Genomic DNA, 17,289 nt, shown 5'->3' on the forward strand with positions numbered 1-17,289 from the left:
TCACCTGCCCATCTTGTCTTCTAGACAGCCTATAGGCTGCTTCAGTAGGAGGGAAAGACAATAAATTCCTCTCTTGCCTGTTCAGTGTTGATAGAAAATTACTTGAATGAGTAAGGAGCCAAGAGAAAGCTGATCACATTTGTGATATTACATGGTGAAGTAGTGACCAGTTTTAAGGCACTGCTCCTTAGTTGTCAGAGGACTTCTATGATCCCTTTCATCCTGGTATGTGATAGATCATGTAGTATATAAGTTGAGTTGGGGACTCTTGTCTGGGAAGTACAAAGCATGCTTTTGCCACTTACAAGAAGCAAAAGCCAACTGTATTCGCAGCATGGTTACTGAGTAAATGTTGTCCTTGAATCCTGAGAAAAGCAAGATTTTTATCATAGTATTCTTGACTGATTGTGCTATATCTCAAATGACAAAGTTTCGTTTACATCAGCTCCAAAATAAGTCTAAGGAACCACACATTTCTACTGTGACCATTTTTTATGGATCGTTTTGTTGTTGTTGTTGTTTTTTACTTTTTTAAAATAGGTTTGCAACTGTCTCCTGAAAGAGAATCTGTTTCCCTTTTCCAAGCTGAGAAAAAGTGAGCAAAATAGTTGGTACAGTAAGACATCTGCAAGATTTTATCAGCTTCGTAGGGTATGAGAGGACCCGTAAATTATGCTCTGATTTTCACTTCTTCAGAAAGGTCAGCAAAAGACAAATTTCCTTTAGAGTTGTTTTCTGCTATTTCACTCAAGGATCTCCAGCTTTGAGAGAAAAGATCTTTTACAACCTAAAGCTAAAGATAAACTTTATATACAATTTGTGTTTTTATTCCTTCAAAGTTCCCATTAACAAAACAAAATTTTAAACACAAACAATCAGAAACCCCTAGGACCTTCCTGACTTTGGAGTCAGGAGTCCTAGTTCAAGTAAGCGCAGAGATGCTATCTAATATTTCAGCCATCTTGGAGCCCAGATTTCATTGTAAAAGCAAACAGACCTGCTTTATAAAATTGTCCTTGTGCTAGCAGTCTGTTCAGAATTTTCAGGGACTGTTTTTGTGCAAGCCCCTTCAGAGAAAAATAAACCACTGCTACTGAAACTAAGGACCTTCATTAGTTTGGAGCAGGATGATTTTGCTGTTCTACTATTACATGAAGTGATTTAAGATTTTTTGAATGAAGTGGACAATATGGCAAGATTTCACAAAGAGGGGCTGGACAAGATCAGGATTACATCGTGAAATATCTTACTGTAAATGAGGCTAAAGTCACTATTCTTAGACTTAAGTCATCAGTCATTGCTAGGCAAAAAGGAATGATGTGCAGTGATGCAAATGAGGAATCTTATCTGAATCCTGTGGCATCTGATACGTATGTTTTTCCCATTTTCCTAGATCTTGAAGTCATTCAAGGGTAATAGGAAGAGTAACTATAATTCTGATTTGTATCAGAATGACCTTTATAGGGCCGATTTACAGATCGAAGTGACATTTAGAGAATAGAGTAAGATCTTGAATTTCCTTGTGCTAATTCAAATACAGACGCACAGAAAGTAAAGACCTGTCTTGTAAGTCATTCTTGAGAAGCCAAAAGTGCTCTCAGCACTACTACAGTCTCTCAGTTCTTCTTATTTGTCATAAATATGGATATATTTTTAAATTAAACCCAGTAAAGGTGCAAATTCTATGAGCCATTGCAGTCTTGGATGGACAGCAAATGTAGTCACACACTAGTAACTCTGGAGAAGTATTTCTGCAGCTTTCTTAAAATATGGACCTCATAATTAAGTTCCACCCTCTTGCAATACCTTATAAAGGCAACCTTGAGAGCAGGCATTACTGTCATACTTAGATCTGTTTCTGTATCCAGGCCCTTGTTAGCTATTCTTTCGTCAGTAAGCTTCATGTCTGATTCAGCTTTAAAATTCAAGACATCCTCCAATCTGACTCGTCATTTCTGTCCAGCATGAAGCTGATTTTTTTATAACTTTAGTTAGTCATTGTGTTGGTACTTGCCTTTCATTTTTCTCCTGTTTATTTTGGATTGTAGATATAGTTGACCAAATGCTCTGGGAGGATACGATTTCAAATTATTCTTCTTGACGACCTCATTTTTTGCCCCAAACTTAGTGTTTAAAAATGCAGTCGAATTAGTCTCTATTTCCCTTCATCATTCTTTCATTAATTGCATGGTCACATTACAGTAAATGTAGGTAAAATGAGAGGCTTCAATTTTGCTGCTGTTCAAATACCTCCAGGTTTGTTTTTAACCTGTTTTTAACAAAAAAAATGTGTCACTCGACCAGTATGAAACGTATGTGAAATACTTAAGTGAATATCCAGAAGAATTTTAGTTTTGGGGATAGTGTAGTAAAGTGGAGGAAAAAAAAGTCTGAGCCTTGCTATCAGGTTGCATAGTGATCAAGTAAATTCCCTCTGTCCTGAAGGAAGTTGTCTTCCTTGTAGAGCTGTGTGTGAGCTGGGTTTTTGGGTTGGGTTTTGTTTTGTTTTCCTGTTGAATAACATTGAGTTGTTGTTTTCAAAATTAAAAACTAAACAAAGACTTCTTTCTTCCAGGACTGAAATCTTATACAGTAGACTTCTCTTAACAATGAAAGTCATTTAACATATTGTATGTACATGGCTATTGATAATCTTGTCATTTTTTTGTTGACTGTTTTCCTTTCCTTCCCTTCTTCCTCTCTGCCCTCTTTCTCTCCTTCTTCTCAGGATCTTGGCCTGGCCCAGATTTCTGCCACCAACACAAAGACTCCAGTTCCTTTGGGATCCCAGGCACATCAGATCTACAGGATGATGTGTGCAAAAGGCTATGCCCTGAAAGACTTCTCAGCTGTGTTCCAGTTTTTACGTGAGGAGGAAAGCTTGTGAGCTGTCCTTTGGCAATGGACACAATAATAAACCACATTTTTTTTATCCTTACAGCTCATTTGAGAAATATATGGGTTTAATGAAATACTGTGCATTCTGATCTCATACAGACTAATAATCTTTGGTTGTCTAAATCACAGCAAACTCTGGGACTTCATCAATTCTTGAAAGAGTGAGCCAGAGGAAGGGGTTGTTTGGCAACTAGCCAGACAGTGATTTCGTTTTATAAGAACCATCAAAAGTTTTTTCACTAGATGCAATAAATAAATGAATTTTTTTTTTTTATTAAACACTTAATTGCATATAAAATAATTTACGTTACAACCGCAAACTTAGGTGAATCTTGAAGAGTAAAGTTATATAGTGATTTAATGATATATAGTGATCTATCAAAATTGAAAGTGAATACTGTATGGAAAAAGGGAAGATTTCTTTTTCAATGAAGAAACACAGCTTGAGATGGATTTTATTATTTTTTCCTTGGACCTACTAGCCTTGGATTGATATGTAGTGAATTTTACCTGGGGTTCAGGTTGCAGATTAAGTTTATAGGCACATGTTACTAAGTGGAGAGCTGTTACAGCATGTTTGCCTGGTAGACTTAGTTAAAATAACATGGTATGCGTGTCTCTGCTGTAAAACTCTTACTGTATTTTGCTAACCCAGTTTTATATTTTCTTGTATTCTGTCACACGTTTTCTGTCACACATTTTCAGAGCTCAAAAACAGCACTTTCCAGAAGTTCTAACCAAGTGTGCATTTGCTTTAGGCAACTACTGCAGTAATATAAACCTAAACCCCATTATTTTGAGAAGAAATAAAAATCTATGCTGGTAAATACTTGTTCTATGGTTATTTGCTTTTAGTTTTGATGCAATCTTGCACACACACAATTCACTAAAAAGGTACTAAGTGGTCTTATATTTTTATTTGCTTGGGTTTTTACAAATTATCTTTCAGTAACAGGCTTTTGAGGAACTCTTGACTGTGTGATGCATACAGTAGTATATTTGCCTACGTATTACCTTAACCGTTCACTGCTTCTGGCAAAATACAGGTGTATTACTTATTAGGTGTATTATAAACTTAAATTTGTAAATGTAAGTGTTCACATCCATACTGACTCACAGGTTCTAAGCTGAATCAGGTCCATTACGCATTTACATTCCAATTTTGGTTCTGTGACAGATCCCTTTATATGTGCGCATTCAGGTAAGAAAATTTTGTGTTTGAATTAGCTCAATTCAGTGACTTTGATAACTTGAACGTTACATTTTAACCTGTTAGTAACATTATATGAAGTCATTAAACTACAGATTGATCTGGCATCCTTTCAGTTTGCTTCAAAGACTATGACGTCCCAGGTTATTCAGAGCTTAGGGGCTTGTTAATGTACGAGTTGAAGACTACCAGGAACAATCCTGCTTTTTAATAGTTGTCCTTCTCTCATGTGATAAAGCTGTTGATTCCATTCATTCCTTGAGATCTGACACAAAACTATCTGCAATAAAAACTATTAAAATTACCAAGTCAACCGCGTGAGTGCTGGAAAATGCACAAATGTGGAACCACTGTTAGAGGTGTGTGGCTCAACCTTTGACTGCAAGATCACATAGAGGTGTTTTTTTTCCTACAGCATTCCTGCCTCACATAACACAAAGGGTGGACCCAGTCCATAGTGAATTTGAGACTACAGGGATGCTTTTGCTGATAGGATCCTTGTTTGCTTGTCAGTTTTACAATGAATGAGACAAAGAATGGTAGGAGAGGTCTGGTTAAGTCTCCTCTGTATTTGACTAGGAGAGCTGTCTGGTAGCCGGATTGCTGAGGATTTCTAATAGATGCATCCTTCTAGTGTCCAGCCCAGCCTGGTGCAGCAGTTTCTATCAATGTGTTTGCTTGCAGGAAGCATAACTATTTGCTTTCTTAATATGGTAGATGCACATATAAATGTTAGGAGCCATAAGGAATGGAATATGTCTAGCGAGACAGACCATTTTTAGCTTCCGAAATCATAAAGTCTTTGTTAAGCATGTAAAAACTTTTGAGCTACTTCTGTGTTTCTGCTCAAGGCTAACTCAGGCTTCTTGGGGTCCATTTCTCCTCTCCTGCAACCACTGATCAAATTTTAAATTCCTACTCTGAAGCTCACATTGGAGTAGAGACTGCCAGAATGCTCTCTTGGCAAACCAATAAAACTAAATGTTTTCTGATCTGTTTCGTAGAGGAGGATTTTGGCTGAAATTAAAAACAAAAACCAAACCAAAAAAAGCCAGCTCTGGGGCAGACAGCCAGCATGTAAAATTTTAGACCAAGCAGTTAGTTTGGCAAAGTTAGAAACAACTTTTACTATAAATCTTACTGTGGAAAGTGCCTTGAAACTTGTAATAATATCCAGTACCTGAAGCCAGTAATACAATTTCTGGTATAATACACATAGTTTTCCTAATTCTGCAGGGAAATACTGTACTACTGGATACATATAGTGGTGGTGGTATTCATGCTAGCTACATCTATTCTGCATCTGCCTGTGTGTGTAATCTTTTGCTCTGCATGGGGTATACTTCTGGCCTATGGAAATTAAGCAAGTACTAAAACTGTTGTCACTGCCAGAAACAGGCGTTGAAAACAGCAATTTATTGAGCTGAACAGAAAGACAGTGAAATTGGTTAAATTTCTACACTAATTACTTCCCAGTGCATACACACAAATTAGGTACAGCAAATTAGTTGTATATTTTATAAATGTCCCAAAGGGAAACTTGAGGTAACTTCTTTTAAAATTGTTTGGAATGTTAAATTAGCCCTCCCATCCTGCTTGCTTGGAAATTCACCTATATCAAATGCATTTATTGACTAGCAGGAAAACATTGTCAACCAATAAAACTAGTGATGGTTTTTAAAAAAATACCTAAGCAGCCTTCTCTCAATTATGATTCTGTATAAACCATCTTAAGCAACTATTTTTGGTGGTCGTTTAACAGAGGAGGCCTTCTATTAAAACTGCTGAGTATGATGTTGCTTTAACTTTTTTTATGGCTCTTACAAGCCTCAGGTGGAAGAGGAGGCATTCTGACCAAGTAAAAGTATTATACGTGATAGTCTGGCTCTGGTTTAATCAATGGGAATGTTGCCATTAACTACAAGACTGCCAGGATTTCACAGCATTTTTGGAATGGTGGGGTAGTTCCAGTGCAGCTGTGGCCAAGATGCAGCTTCAGGGCATCTCTCAGGCAGGGATTGTGCCACATTGATGGCATCAGGATTCTGAAAAGTTGGGATGTCAGCTGTGAAAGGAAGGAGCCAGCTGGAGCTGCTGGAGGTGATATTGCCAGTCTGTGTCCCAGCCTTGTCCTGCAGCAGATGATAGAGCTGCTGAGAGCACAAAACAGCTGCTGTCACTTCCAGCCTGTGAACAGAGCTGCCCACCTTTTCAGCTGTATAAATGTTACAACTGACATGAAAGGATGTTCCCAAGTGATCTGCAGAACATAAAGACTGAGCCTGTTCATGGAGCAAGCAGAGAAAACCATCGTACAGGGGCTATGATATTGATGTCTTTCTGCAATCTTAGTTCTCCATCTTGATCAGCAAGATCAAAACTATCCAGACCCTACTCAAAAGGTACTTTAAGACTGGAGTGGTACCTCTTGCTTTTGATTTGCCTTTATGTCATCATTACTGTCCCCGTCTCCATATAAAACCAGATATAAGTCCGTTTTGCTCAAGAAAAGCTGAGAATATTTTCTGTCTTACAAGAGGAAACTGTCTTACAAGTTGTAGAAACTTTGATGCAGTGTAGAAGTCTGCGCTGTGTTTTCATGGCTCACTGAAGCAATGCGTGGAGCTTGGGCCCTCTGTGGCGTTCTAGATTTATGGATTGGTAGGATCCTCTCAAAGTCATGGGACTTTACAAAGCAAAGCCTTTTTGTTGACATCTCTATCAAGTTCTTAGAACTTGCTGCAAGCCTTGCAAAACTGAAAAATTATACTTCTGCAGGGGGAGAAATTTAATTCAAGGTCTACAAATGAATAAGCAGTGTTTTAGAAAAGCACAAGCTTACAAGACGTGTTTGACATTGTGTGCGATAGCATAATGGATGTATGGTCTTTAAAGGCTACTGGTATGTTTAAGATTTGTTGCTTTCTATATATGATTTGTCACAGTCCGTCCTGTCTGCTGGCACAGTTGCACATAATTTTTTCTCCCATAAGAATAATAACAACAGTTAGAAAATTTTCTTAGGTGGACAGAGAATGAGTATTTTTATGGCTGGTGCACTCAGTAGACGTATGACATAGAATTAGGCATCCATATGGCAATGATTTTTTGTTGGTGGTAGTATTCATCATAGATGGTGAGCACTTGCAGTAAATTGAAACAGGTGGATAAACCTTTTTAAAGTACTAAATGTCTTCTTATAGCAACTGTATGATAAAAAGCCGTCTGGCTCTTTCTGTGCTGACACCCAACTCTTCCTTTTGACCTTGGCCTGAAATGAGATCTTGATTTTCGTTTAAGGTCGGAGGTAGCTCAGTGTGTTTCTTCCTTTGGTGTTGCTGAGCCTCACATTGGTGATAACAGTGTTCTGCTAAGTAAATTACATGTGAGGCCTGGAAATAATAAATATGCTAACATACGTTCTATGAATTTTACTGATTTCAAAAAAACTTGGAGTGCTGTTATATATCATGCAACTGATACAAAGGTAAGTTTGCTCATACCTGAAATACAGCTACCCTGGAAAGAAAAGCAAGTATTGTTACTATGCGTTTCAATGCCTGCAGTATTTTAAGAAAAGAAATTAATTGCATACTGAAAATTTGTTTTGTTGAAATTCAAATGAAAAACCAGACAAGTAAAACAAAAGCAGTAGTGATTTGGAAAGTAACTTAAAGAATACTTACAATAATACATATTATACTTGTTCTTAGTGCCTTCTTCCAGATGATGCCAGTGTTAACTGGGCTGTAGTCACTGGTTGTAGACACACCTGAGTCGGCTGCAGTTTGCTTACATATCTGTAGCTCTTTTGTCCCAGAGACTTTCCTGGGAATCTTGGTGAATACCTGAGCAGCTAGCCCAAGTGTTGTGTAAGCTGTTTGCAGTACCTAAGCTGGATGGTTTGTGGGCAACAGTAGGAGGATTCCAGTTATCATGCCTGTTTTTCCATGACTGTAGATGCTGTTCAATGACCAATATTTAGTAAGCTAGTGTATTGGATGTTGTTGCTTTTGTCTGCTTTATAGCATCATCTCGGCATCATCTGCTGCTTCTTTCTCTGTTTGCACGATGCCCAGGATGTATCCCCTGCCTGATGGTTCTGTTGAACCATCTTATCTGCTCAGTCTCCTGTAATTCACACAACTGTGGACTTTTCAAGGGCTATCTTTCAGATCCCAGCTTCCCACTATATTCCTGACATGTTCTGGATAGCTTTAGAATAATAAAACCATAGAACAGGATCATCTAGGTGGGAAAAGAGCATGAAGATCAAGTCCAGCCATCCACCTGACCTCCCCAGTGCCATCACTAAATCACGTCTCTTAGTGCTATATCCTTACATGCCATACTGATATGTATTGGGTTAAAAATTCTAGTTCCATTTTTCTCTACACAATTTCGTACACTAAAAAAAAAAAAGTCTTCTAGCCTGTGGGTAGCTATTTCCAGTGCCTTTATGTGTTAGTATCTATGTTTGTACTATGTATGACAGGATTTTACTGATAAACATTTGCTGACTGTTATGTTTAACTGCGATGTGAACTGTTGGTGTTGTGTAATAATAACACCAGCTTCCAATCAGTCTGCAACTCACAAGGAAGGCTAACTGATGCTACTTAACGGTGATGGAAGCTGGAGCTTCAGATATGTGGATTTAAGAGATGCATGGGTTCCTGTGCAGTCAGGCTTCAATGCAAGCTCTGCTTGTTTGCAGCTATGGATTGCATGGAACCAGAAGCCTGCAGTGTATCAGTTGTTTGAGTTTGTTAGTCCTCTGAGCTGTGCTGTGGACACTAAACTGGGCTATTACATTACTCCATCACTGCTAAAAATTAGCCAACGTCTGGTCCCTGCCAGGAGAAAAGGAGAACAACACTGCTAAACCAGTGGAGATGGTTTACACCTATCACAGGAGTTAAAACCAACATGATGCTCTTCCTGCAAGGCCACTAGGTTCTGTCACAACCCCCAGTGCTACGCTTTTTATTTCTGCTTGTCCTAGATAGGGAACTGCTAGCTGATGTGGTTGCAAACTGAGTGTGGGTGCAATAAAAAGAGGAGAACTAAGCAGACCCTGTGCCTGTGTGGCTTGCCAGGCCTATCAGTGTGAGGTGGCTCCTTGTAAAACAGATAGGGACTGCAATGGGCTCCCTCTGGCACTGTGATAAAGGTGGAGACACCTAGTCCGCAGATATCTCTAGATACTGCTGCTGAGCTCCCAGGCAGCAGAATGCAGTTCCTGTCCCCACTGCACCACCCAACGCTGAAGTTTGAGCAATAAACATCACACCAGCCTCTCCAAATTCTCCCCTGGGCCGCTTGTGGCTATAGTTTTGGCAGCTTTGTCTGCCTTGGCCCTTGCTGCCTGGAATCTACTTCTACACTTCCTCTTGAAAATTCCCTTTTCAGCTCTGTGCCTGAGCTAACTATGGGCCTTCAGTGTGAGTGTAAATAACGTTAGGTCTTACTTGCTTTCCATGTGCTCCCAGTAGTGCCAGAAAGCACATAATGAATGTGTCTCCCTTGTTTCTTCCAGACTTAATAAGTAAACGGAGCTATAAACAGTAAGCCAAAAGGATGGTGATGGTAGGCATTTATGGGGTAATAGGAATTTGTTCATTGAACCCGTCGTTGTGCTACTTCATGTCTGCGGTATCTCGGCTTTTGCTGCAAGCAGGAGTGATGTGTGTTACTTTTCATATGAGGAGGAGCCAGAACTGGCTGTCTGCAGAATTGTGGCCGTCATTTTGAAACGCTTACATTGTGTTCTTTTAAAGCTCAAATGATAACTTGCCATTTTTGTACGTTAAGTTGTAGCTGCTTTGTTTTTTTAATCCATTTTCCATAACTGGCTGCTCTAATATGTTTCCTACTTCCTTCTCCATCCACGTAACAGCCTGCATGTTGTTGGCTATATATACCATCTAAAATCGCATTCTGGAATCTATGAGAAACTCAAGTCTGGAGGTAACCCTGCCATGGTGCTGTTAATAACACATTGCAAACAAGAAAGTAGTAAGTGGAAATAATGCACTCATTTAGAAGTAATAAATCCTTTGATCTTTCTTTGAAGCAAGGGTATATGCTTAAACTACCAATTCAGGGACAACCAGATGCCCATAAAGAATGGTTCTTTGCTTTGATAGAAAATCGCTGAGGCCTGCCCAGCAGCTCTGGTCTGTAAACAGATTAGTTAAGTGCTCATCAGCTCTGATTTGCATAGGACAGTCTTTGCACTCAAGCCCTACTCCCAGCATTAACGAGGTATTTACTTGCAGGAAAGCTACTGGATTCCTTTTAGTCAGCAGTCTCAGTCAAAAACTGCTTTGTGAGAATGGGGAGCATGAATTAGAAACAGCATCTTTCCCTGCAAAGATGTCAACAAGCAAATAGTGACCAGAGGTCTGGTGTGTTTCCTGAGCATCTTTAATGCCGGAGGGTGGGAACTGCACAAACAGCTCATACCTGGAAACTGGGAAGAAAGTGACTTCCCTCTGCTTGCTGGTGGCTTTCATCCTTGGTTTGATGAAGAGGGGGATTGTGAAGCAGACATGGGTGTGTGAGTGAGAAGGATCCCAGGGCTGAAGGGTTCACCGATGAGGATTGCTCTGGGCTGTAAAATACTCATCACCTCAGAATAAAATAAATTCCTCCTGGATGCTTGCTGTTCTCGCTGTTTGTGTGCAGAAGCTGTGTGCAGCCTGCAAATTTGGGAGTTAGATTTTCCCTGTTTAAACTTCTTTTGATCTGCACAGTTGCTTTTTTTTCCCCTAATACAAAGGGAGGTCAGCCTTAGCCACAGCCAGAGCAGATGGTGGGACTCGCCCTCGAGCACTGAAGAGCACTTCTTCATCGTTTGCATTTTAAAGTGCATTACTTCTCCATTTATTTCACCCTGGCCAATGGTTTGCTGTTCTTCTGAATCAAGAAAGCAGTAAAACCACAGCTTTTTCTGCTAGAGACAAAACCAGAAAATTGGGACAAATAGAACCCGTGAAGTATTGATGAAACTGCTGTCAGCACTGTCAGAGTAAATCTGCTGCAGCTGGGAAGATCTTAAAAATGATAAACTAGATTCTTTCTGCATTAACAATCTCACAGACTTTGGGGTGACAGTCAGGGGTATCATGGAGGTACATGAGTTTTGAACACAATACCTATGTTAGACACGGGAAAGTTAATCATGAAGTTCTGACTTACCCTGGTAACTCCAGGGTAAGCGCGATGAATCTGTTTTTTCACTGCTTACACTGTTTCCCCTTTTGCTTGAAAAGTGAACATAGGTTAGTGTCTTTGTACCTGAAAAAACAGGGTGGAAGGCTGGACTGAGGAAAACACATATCATTCTCTCAGGCATGCTAAATATAGTTATAAACTCTTCCCTGTAAATCCCACTTTGGCTTTCATTTATTTATTTCACCAGCCAGATGCTAGTTTTTCACTTAGGCTACGATAGAACCATTACCCAAACACCTCCTCAAAAAATAAGATCTACATTATTACAGGGCGCTCTGCTTTAGTCCGTCAGCTGTCTGCCTTTGAAGGCCTGTGTTCAGCCCCTCCGTTTTATAGTGCCAAGATTCAAATATGGGATTGCTAGAGGAAATTAATTACTAGTAAATTTAGAACAAAGGAAAGAACCTGCAATTTCACAGCATGTAAAACACCTCTTGGAATTCTTTGCTTTCTTCTTGGAGACCAATGTGTCAAATTCTTGGAATTATTTTAAAGGGTTTGGTAAAATACACAGCTATCCAGCAAGCTGTAATAAAATCTTATGCTTAAGGATACAAATACCAGGCATAAATGTATTTTGTCTTTAGCCCCTTCAGACCACACCAGCACATTGTGCATTGCAAAGCACTGGAGTCTGTGCTTTTCTGGTGCTCTGAGTGCTGAGTATGGCTGAGGGCAAAAAGTGAGGCTGAGTGGAACACAGCTGTGGTGCAGGGTGCGACATCCTCCATTGGGGTGCCCTGCCCCTGAGCACTGCAGCTGCTGCCCAACTCCCATCAACCTCCAGAGGCCAACCAGGGGCAGCAATGGGCTCCTCGCCCTGCATGGCTTCACACTTCAGTACCCAAACAAATGCATCTTTCTGAGCTACATGGAACCCTCTTCTGTCTTCATCCATGTCTTAGGTGTCTGTATCTGCTCATATTGCTTCATGTCACCTCCAAGGTGGACAAGGCAGCATCTTCAGTGTACTCTGCATAAGCCAAGCCTTCTGTTGTTTATCCTATTGCTGATTCTCATTTCTCCCTCTCTAGCAACTTTGCTGTTTGCCTCTGGACCAGTCTGTAAAAATACAATCTCTTCTTGCCTCCTCCCACAGTCAGTCTGACATATGGTTTTCTGGCTTCTTCTGTCACACATAAATGTACATGTCCATGATCCACAGAGACACATCACTCTCATCCTAAAAACAATGATAGAATCACTAGGGCTGGAAAAAAAACCTAAAATAATCTAGCCCAGCCATCGACCCATCCCACCCTGCTCGCTGACCACGTCCCTCAGTGCTATGTCTCCACATTTCTTGAACATCTCCAGAGATGTTGACTCTACCTCCCTGGGCAGCCTGTTCCAATGCATCACTGCTCTTCCTGAGAAGAACTTTTTTTCTAATATCCAACCTGAGATTCAGCCACCACTGATTTTTTTGTTTCCATTTTCTTGTTAACTGGCATGCTTTGTCTCCCTTAGCCCTTCTGCTCCATTTGAACTGCACTTCTGTTTTCTCGTACTCTGCAGCCCCTAATATTCACACAGCTGTTACACATGTTGCATCGTCTGTTTAAAGAGCAGCAATAGACAGAAGGTCTGCTTCACGCACTTTGACTTCCTCCTGGGGCTTCTGTACACAGAGCACCCTGCAATCAGTCTGGAGAGAACTCCATATATAAAATACATAGACAGTGGACACCAGCTCCTCAAAACCAACTGTTGAACTTCCCAGACTTGCTGGAAATGTAGAAGTTCCTTGCCAGAGGAGTTGATTTTTCATTGTTGTTGAAAATCTGTTTGTTGTAACAGCTGAGATCTGTCTGTGCCACCTCAGATCAGTGTGAGATTGCAAGCCTTTGCCTTCCAGCAGTATGGGTCCGATCCTCCACTTACTGACATTGATTCTGTATATAAGCACACTCATGGACTTCTATGGGGATTCTCTTTTCTCTCATCCAAAGAGAGATCCAAACTGAAACGTATCTTCAGTTTGGTGAAACATCATCCCCAAAACCATATCCTGCAATTTGTAAGTGTTCTCTCTGGGAAGCATGCTGATACCAGCCTAAATATAAACCAGTTGCTTTTCTGTTAGAAGACTTGCAGCACCCAGTTAGCTTTGTATTTCAACAGAGATAACCAGGTTTTTACTGTGGAAACAAGATACAGCAACTTTGGTTAAAATCTATGCTCTGTGAGACCTTGTTTTTATGACTCAGACTTTAAAAGATTTCAAAATACATTTGCATTTGTGAAAAATGTATTTTAACAACATAATGGCCGACAACCCCACGAGTTGCAAAGAATTCCTTTGATGGTGAGCTACAAAGTCTTCAGCAGCCCTGGTAGAGATGCAGGGCTTCCAACCCATTAGTCCCTCTTTCATTTCATTTATTCATTTTATTTAAAAGCTTCCCTTCCCAAAATCCACAAAGGAAGAATAGAAAACAAGCATTAATGTTTTCCACTTCCTTCTCTCTCATGTTGTTGTTAACAGTAATTTACAGTTGCTCAGTTACATTGAGAAGGCTGTGATCTTTCTACCTAAAGTAATAAAAAACAGTGTATAGGTCCTACTAATTTACTGCATGCCATAAAGGCAAACAGTCTGTACTGTACTAAAGGAATATTGTCAACGTATTTGCTAAAAAGTGTTTAATATTGAAAAAAAATCCTCATCTTAAAGAATTTCCTTCCTTGCATGGGAAAATCGTGGCAGCATTAGGCATACTAATTGGCTGTGCTGTAAGGCAGACCTGAGATGTACTGCACTGTTACGAATGTGAAGGAGAAAAACCGCTGTGGGTGCAACTGATACATGTGCACATCTTCCTCCTTCTTTGACTTGAGCTGTGCCACTTGGGCACGTTTCTACCATAAGCAACTCAGAAAATCTGAATACTTACAGATTTAATGGAAATTTTGCTATTTATTTCAGTAGGGCATGAATTTTTCTCACATGCGGCTGATTTTTCTTTTTGGGGGGTGCAATTCAAATTAGAATATGGCTGTTCAAGTTACAAGAAGGATTAGGATTTCTGTATAAAAATCTTACCCTAAAGATGATCTTAGAGATCTTTTCAACCTTAATGATTCTATGAGTCCATGATTCTACCATGGAAACAAACAATTTTGCAGGAAACAGTCACCATGAAAAATGAAGTCGACTTCTACATCTTATAACCATATGATAGGATGTGTCAAAAATGCAAAAGGTACAGATCATCTCAACTTAAAAGTTGGTGGCCTAATACTAAATATCTAGAAGTAAGGATTTGCAGGGTCCCAGTTATGAAACTGCCCTATTTAAACTTTTCACAGATGAAGAGGTAAATGAGAACAAGCCGTTGGTGACATTTGGAGATGTGGCCATGCTGACCAGTGTTCTGCCATCCCCTGCAGCCTTAGGTGTGTGGAAGAAATCAGTGAGACCCTGAAGGTGAAGTCACTGATGCTACCATTATGATTGCACTGCCTGACCTGTCAGTGCTCTGTGGTGCTGTTAACAGCCGTATCAGAGGGGAGCATTTGTCTTGCATATAGCTGGAAAACTGATGAATTTAAATATCCTGATGCTCCCATAAGAGATCCCCTTTTGGTGTTCAAAGAACTGGGATTGTCGCTGAGTGGTTTCTGCAGCTAGGCCGTGGCTTGGTCTAAGGATCGCAGGGTAAAAATGCTGTACTATTTTGTATGTAGTAGATACTTATTTTTTAATTTCTCAAAGTGTGTGTTTCATAAGCCAGCTTTTGTCTCCAGGGATTTTTGTTAGTTTTCCACAATAACGATGTTTAACTCCAAATGGAAGACACTGCCTGCTGTTTTCCCACCCCAATAGCACACATTGATGAAATTCCCATGGGCAGAGTTTCTCTGGGGAGAAGCAGGGACTAAACTCTGCTTCTCTGCATGTTCTCATCTGAGGCATTTCCCACAGACAAGTCAGGCACGCTGCTCTGTGATGAGATGGTGCATTCTGCTCTGCCCTGGGGTCAGGTCAGAACCCTACAACTTCAATGTAGTGTTCTGCCAACACAACCAGAGAGGTGCCCAAAACCTCTGTGAAAGACCAAGCCATCCTTTCTAAAAGATCTTCTTGTACTATTCATTCTATAAGCAGAACTAAAGGGAAACAAAATTACATCCAGGTGAAAGCTCTGTAATGGTGCCCCAAAAGAATACATAAAGGGAGTTGCAGTGAGCGCAGCTCGGGCTCTAAGTTCGAAATTCATCCTAGCATGCAGTGGTATAGCTATCAAGTTAATGCTTATTACTGCAGGAAAGAGATTTTGTCTGAATCTGTACTTGGTGCTACAAATTTGTCTGTTTCCCTTTATAGCGTGGCCTTGAGAGCAGTGATAGTCATAATCAAAGTGAAGTGCAGACTTCAGTCCAAGTATATCTGCAATGTCCTGTTTGGAGGCTTTTCTGCTAATGCGCAGAAGAATATACTCCAGATTCAGCTGGCAATAATTTCATTTGCCATAACTTGTTGAAGTACAATGATCTCATGCCTGGCAGTCTAAATCTTCCATTGATCTAGGCTGAAGTACTGCCTCTAATCTGAGATAACAAATAGCAAGCTGATCATAAACAAATAATGACCAGAAAGAAAATCTGAACTGGCTGGATAAGCTATTTGCTGTGAAACACTCATTCAACTCTCTAAATAACATTTGGTTTCTATCCAGTGAAGGAATGGTTTACTTCAATGAGCAAATAAAATAGAATAAATAACAAGACCCTAATACACTGAATCAAATGAGAAAATAAAAGCTGTGATAGATGTGACCTTTGGAGAAATGTTCAATTTTGTTTGTCACCGTTTGGCAATAATACAATGTACTTAGCAGGAGGTAAGAGCCAGGCAGCAAAATGTCACTGTTTTCTGTTATCACCTTAATGCAGAATGCAAGTTTTTAACAGACCCAATACATTTAAATAGATTGCTTGTTTTCTTTGAGCATTCACAGAGCTTTTGTATGTTACATTGTGAATGAGTATATCCTCTCAGCCCTTCTTTTTGGCTCATCACTCTCACAGGTGACTTGAATATAGCTTTAATGTGTGAATATGTCTCCAGGTTTTTGTTTTTATTGTGCTGATGAGCTAGCCTTATACTTTGCCTCTTTCTTCTGATTTAGATCAAAAGGGTGACTTGCACATGTGCGAGCCCTTGCAATGTACCCACGTGCTTCCAAAACATCACCAGGTGACAAATCTCACTTATACTGCACTGTCAGTTTGCACATTCAATATGCAGGAATTTTGCCATGTCTTTACTCGCAGACCTCATACCCCCCAAAATTAAATCTCAGTTCTCACGGAGACCCTCCCCTAAAGAGCCACCTGCCAGCTTACTGCCAGCTTACTGCTAGCTTGCCTCCTCAGTTACCACAAGCACATGCTGTGTATTGACATGCAGAAACTAGCTCCGAAGGAGTGACCTGCTGCGTCCAACAATTTCTATACCAAGTAGCTTTCAAATTAGAGTTAACCTGAGATTTAGCCAGACTGCTCATTTGCACATCAACATCTTCACAGTCCTCTTTAGCACCGCTGATGTCCCAGTGTCGCTTTTAGGATAAGCTTTGATATTTAGAGATATGCGCACATTAGAAAGCTGGATGTGATCTTGGCAAAAGTTCCAGGAGTATTTTGGCCAACTGTGCTGAGCCCACATTAGTAATACTGCTAACAGCGACAGCCTGGAGAGTGTTAACTACACACATGCTCTCTCACAGGCAAAGACGTCTTTGGACGGCCACAGAGTGACAGATTACATCAGATGGAGCACAGCTTCACTGCCAGACCATCACCTGCATGGGGTGGCTGCCAGCAGCACTGTGTTGGCCAAGGGCCCCTCTGACCCAGCCCACCTGGCCTCCCAGTGCTTGCTGCAGGGCCGTGGCCCCAGTGTGCAGACAGCACACATAACGGATGTGCTCAGG

The 17,289-nt window shown here is 40.4% G+C and overlaps 1 protein-coding gene across 1 annotated transcript in view; it reads left to right on the forward strand.

Annotated features, from left to right (window-relative positions):
* The window catches only part of HIBADH (3-hydroxyisobutyrate dehydrogenase), an 81,117-nt gene extending 77,392 nt beyond the window's left edge, over positions 1-3,725 (forward strand). The window contains exon 8 of the mRNA XM_042888971.1: positions 2,729-3,725. Within this exon, the coding sequence (XP_042744905.1) occupies positions 2,729-2,887 (159 nt within the window). The 3' untranslated portion in view covers positions 2,888-3,725. The remainder of the gene's footprint in view (positions 1-2,728) is intronic.
* The last annotated feature ends 13,564 nt before the right edge of the window (positions 3,726-17,289 follow it).

Source organism: Lagopus leucura, unplaced genomic scaffold (genome assembly GCF_019238085.1).
Source record: "Lagopus leucura isolate 7727_CA_CO unplaced genomic scaffold, USGS_WTPT01 Super-Scaffold_100157, whole genome shotgun sequence".
Lineage (NCBI taxonomy): Eukaryota > Metazoa > Chordata > Aves > Galliformes > Phasianidae > Lagopus > Lagopus leucura.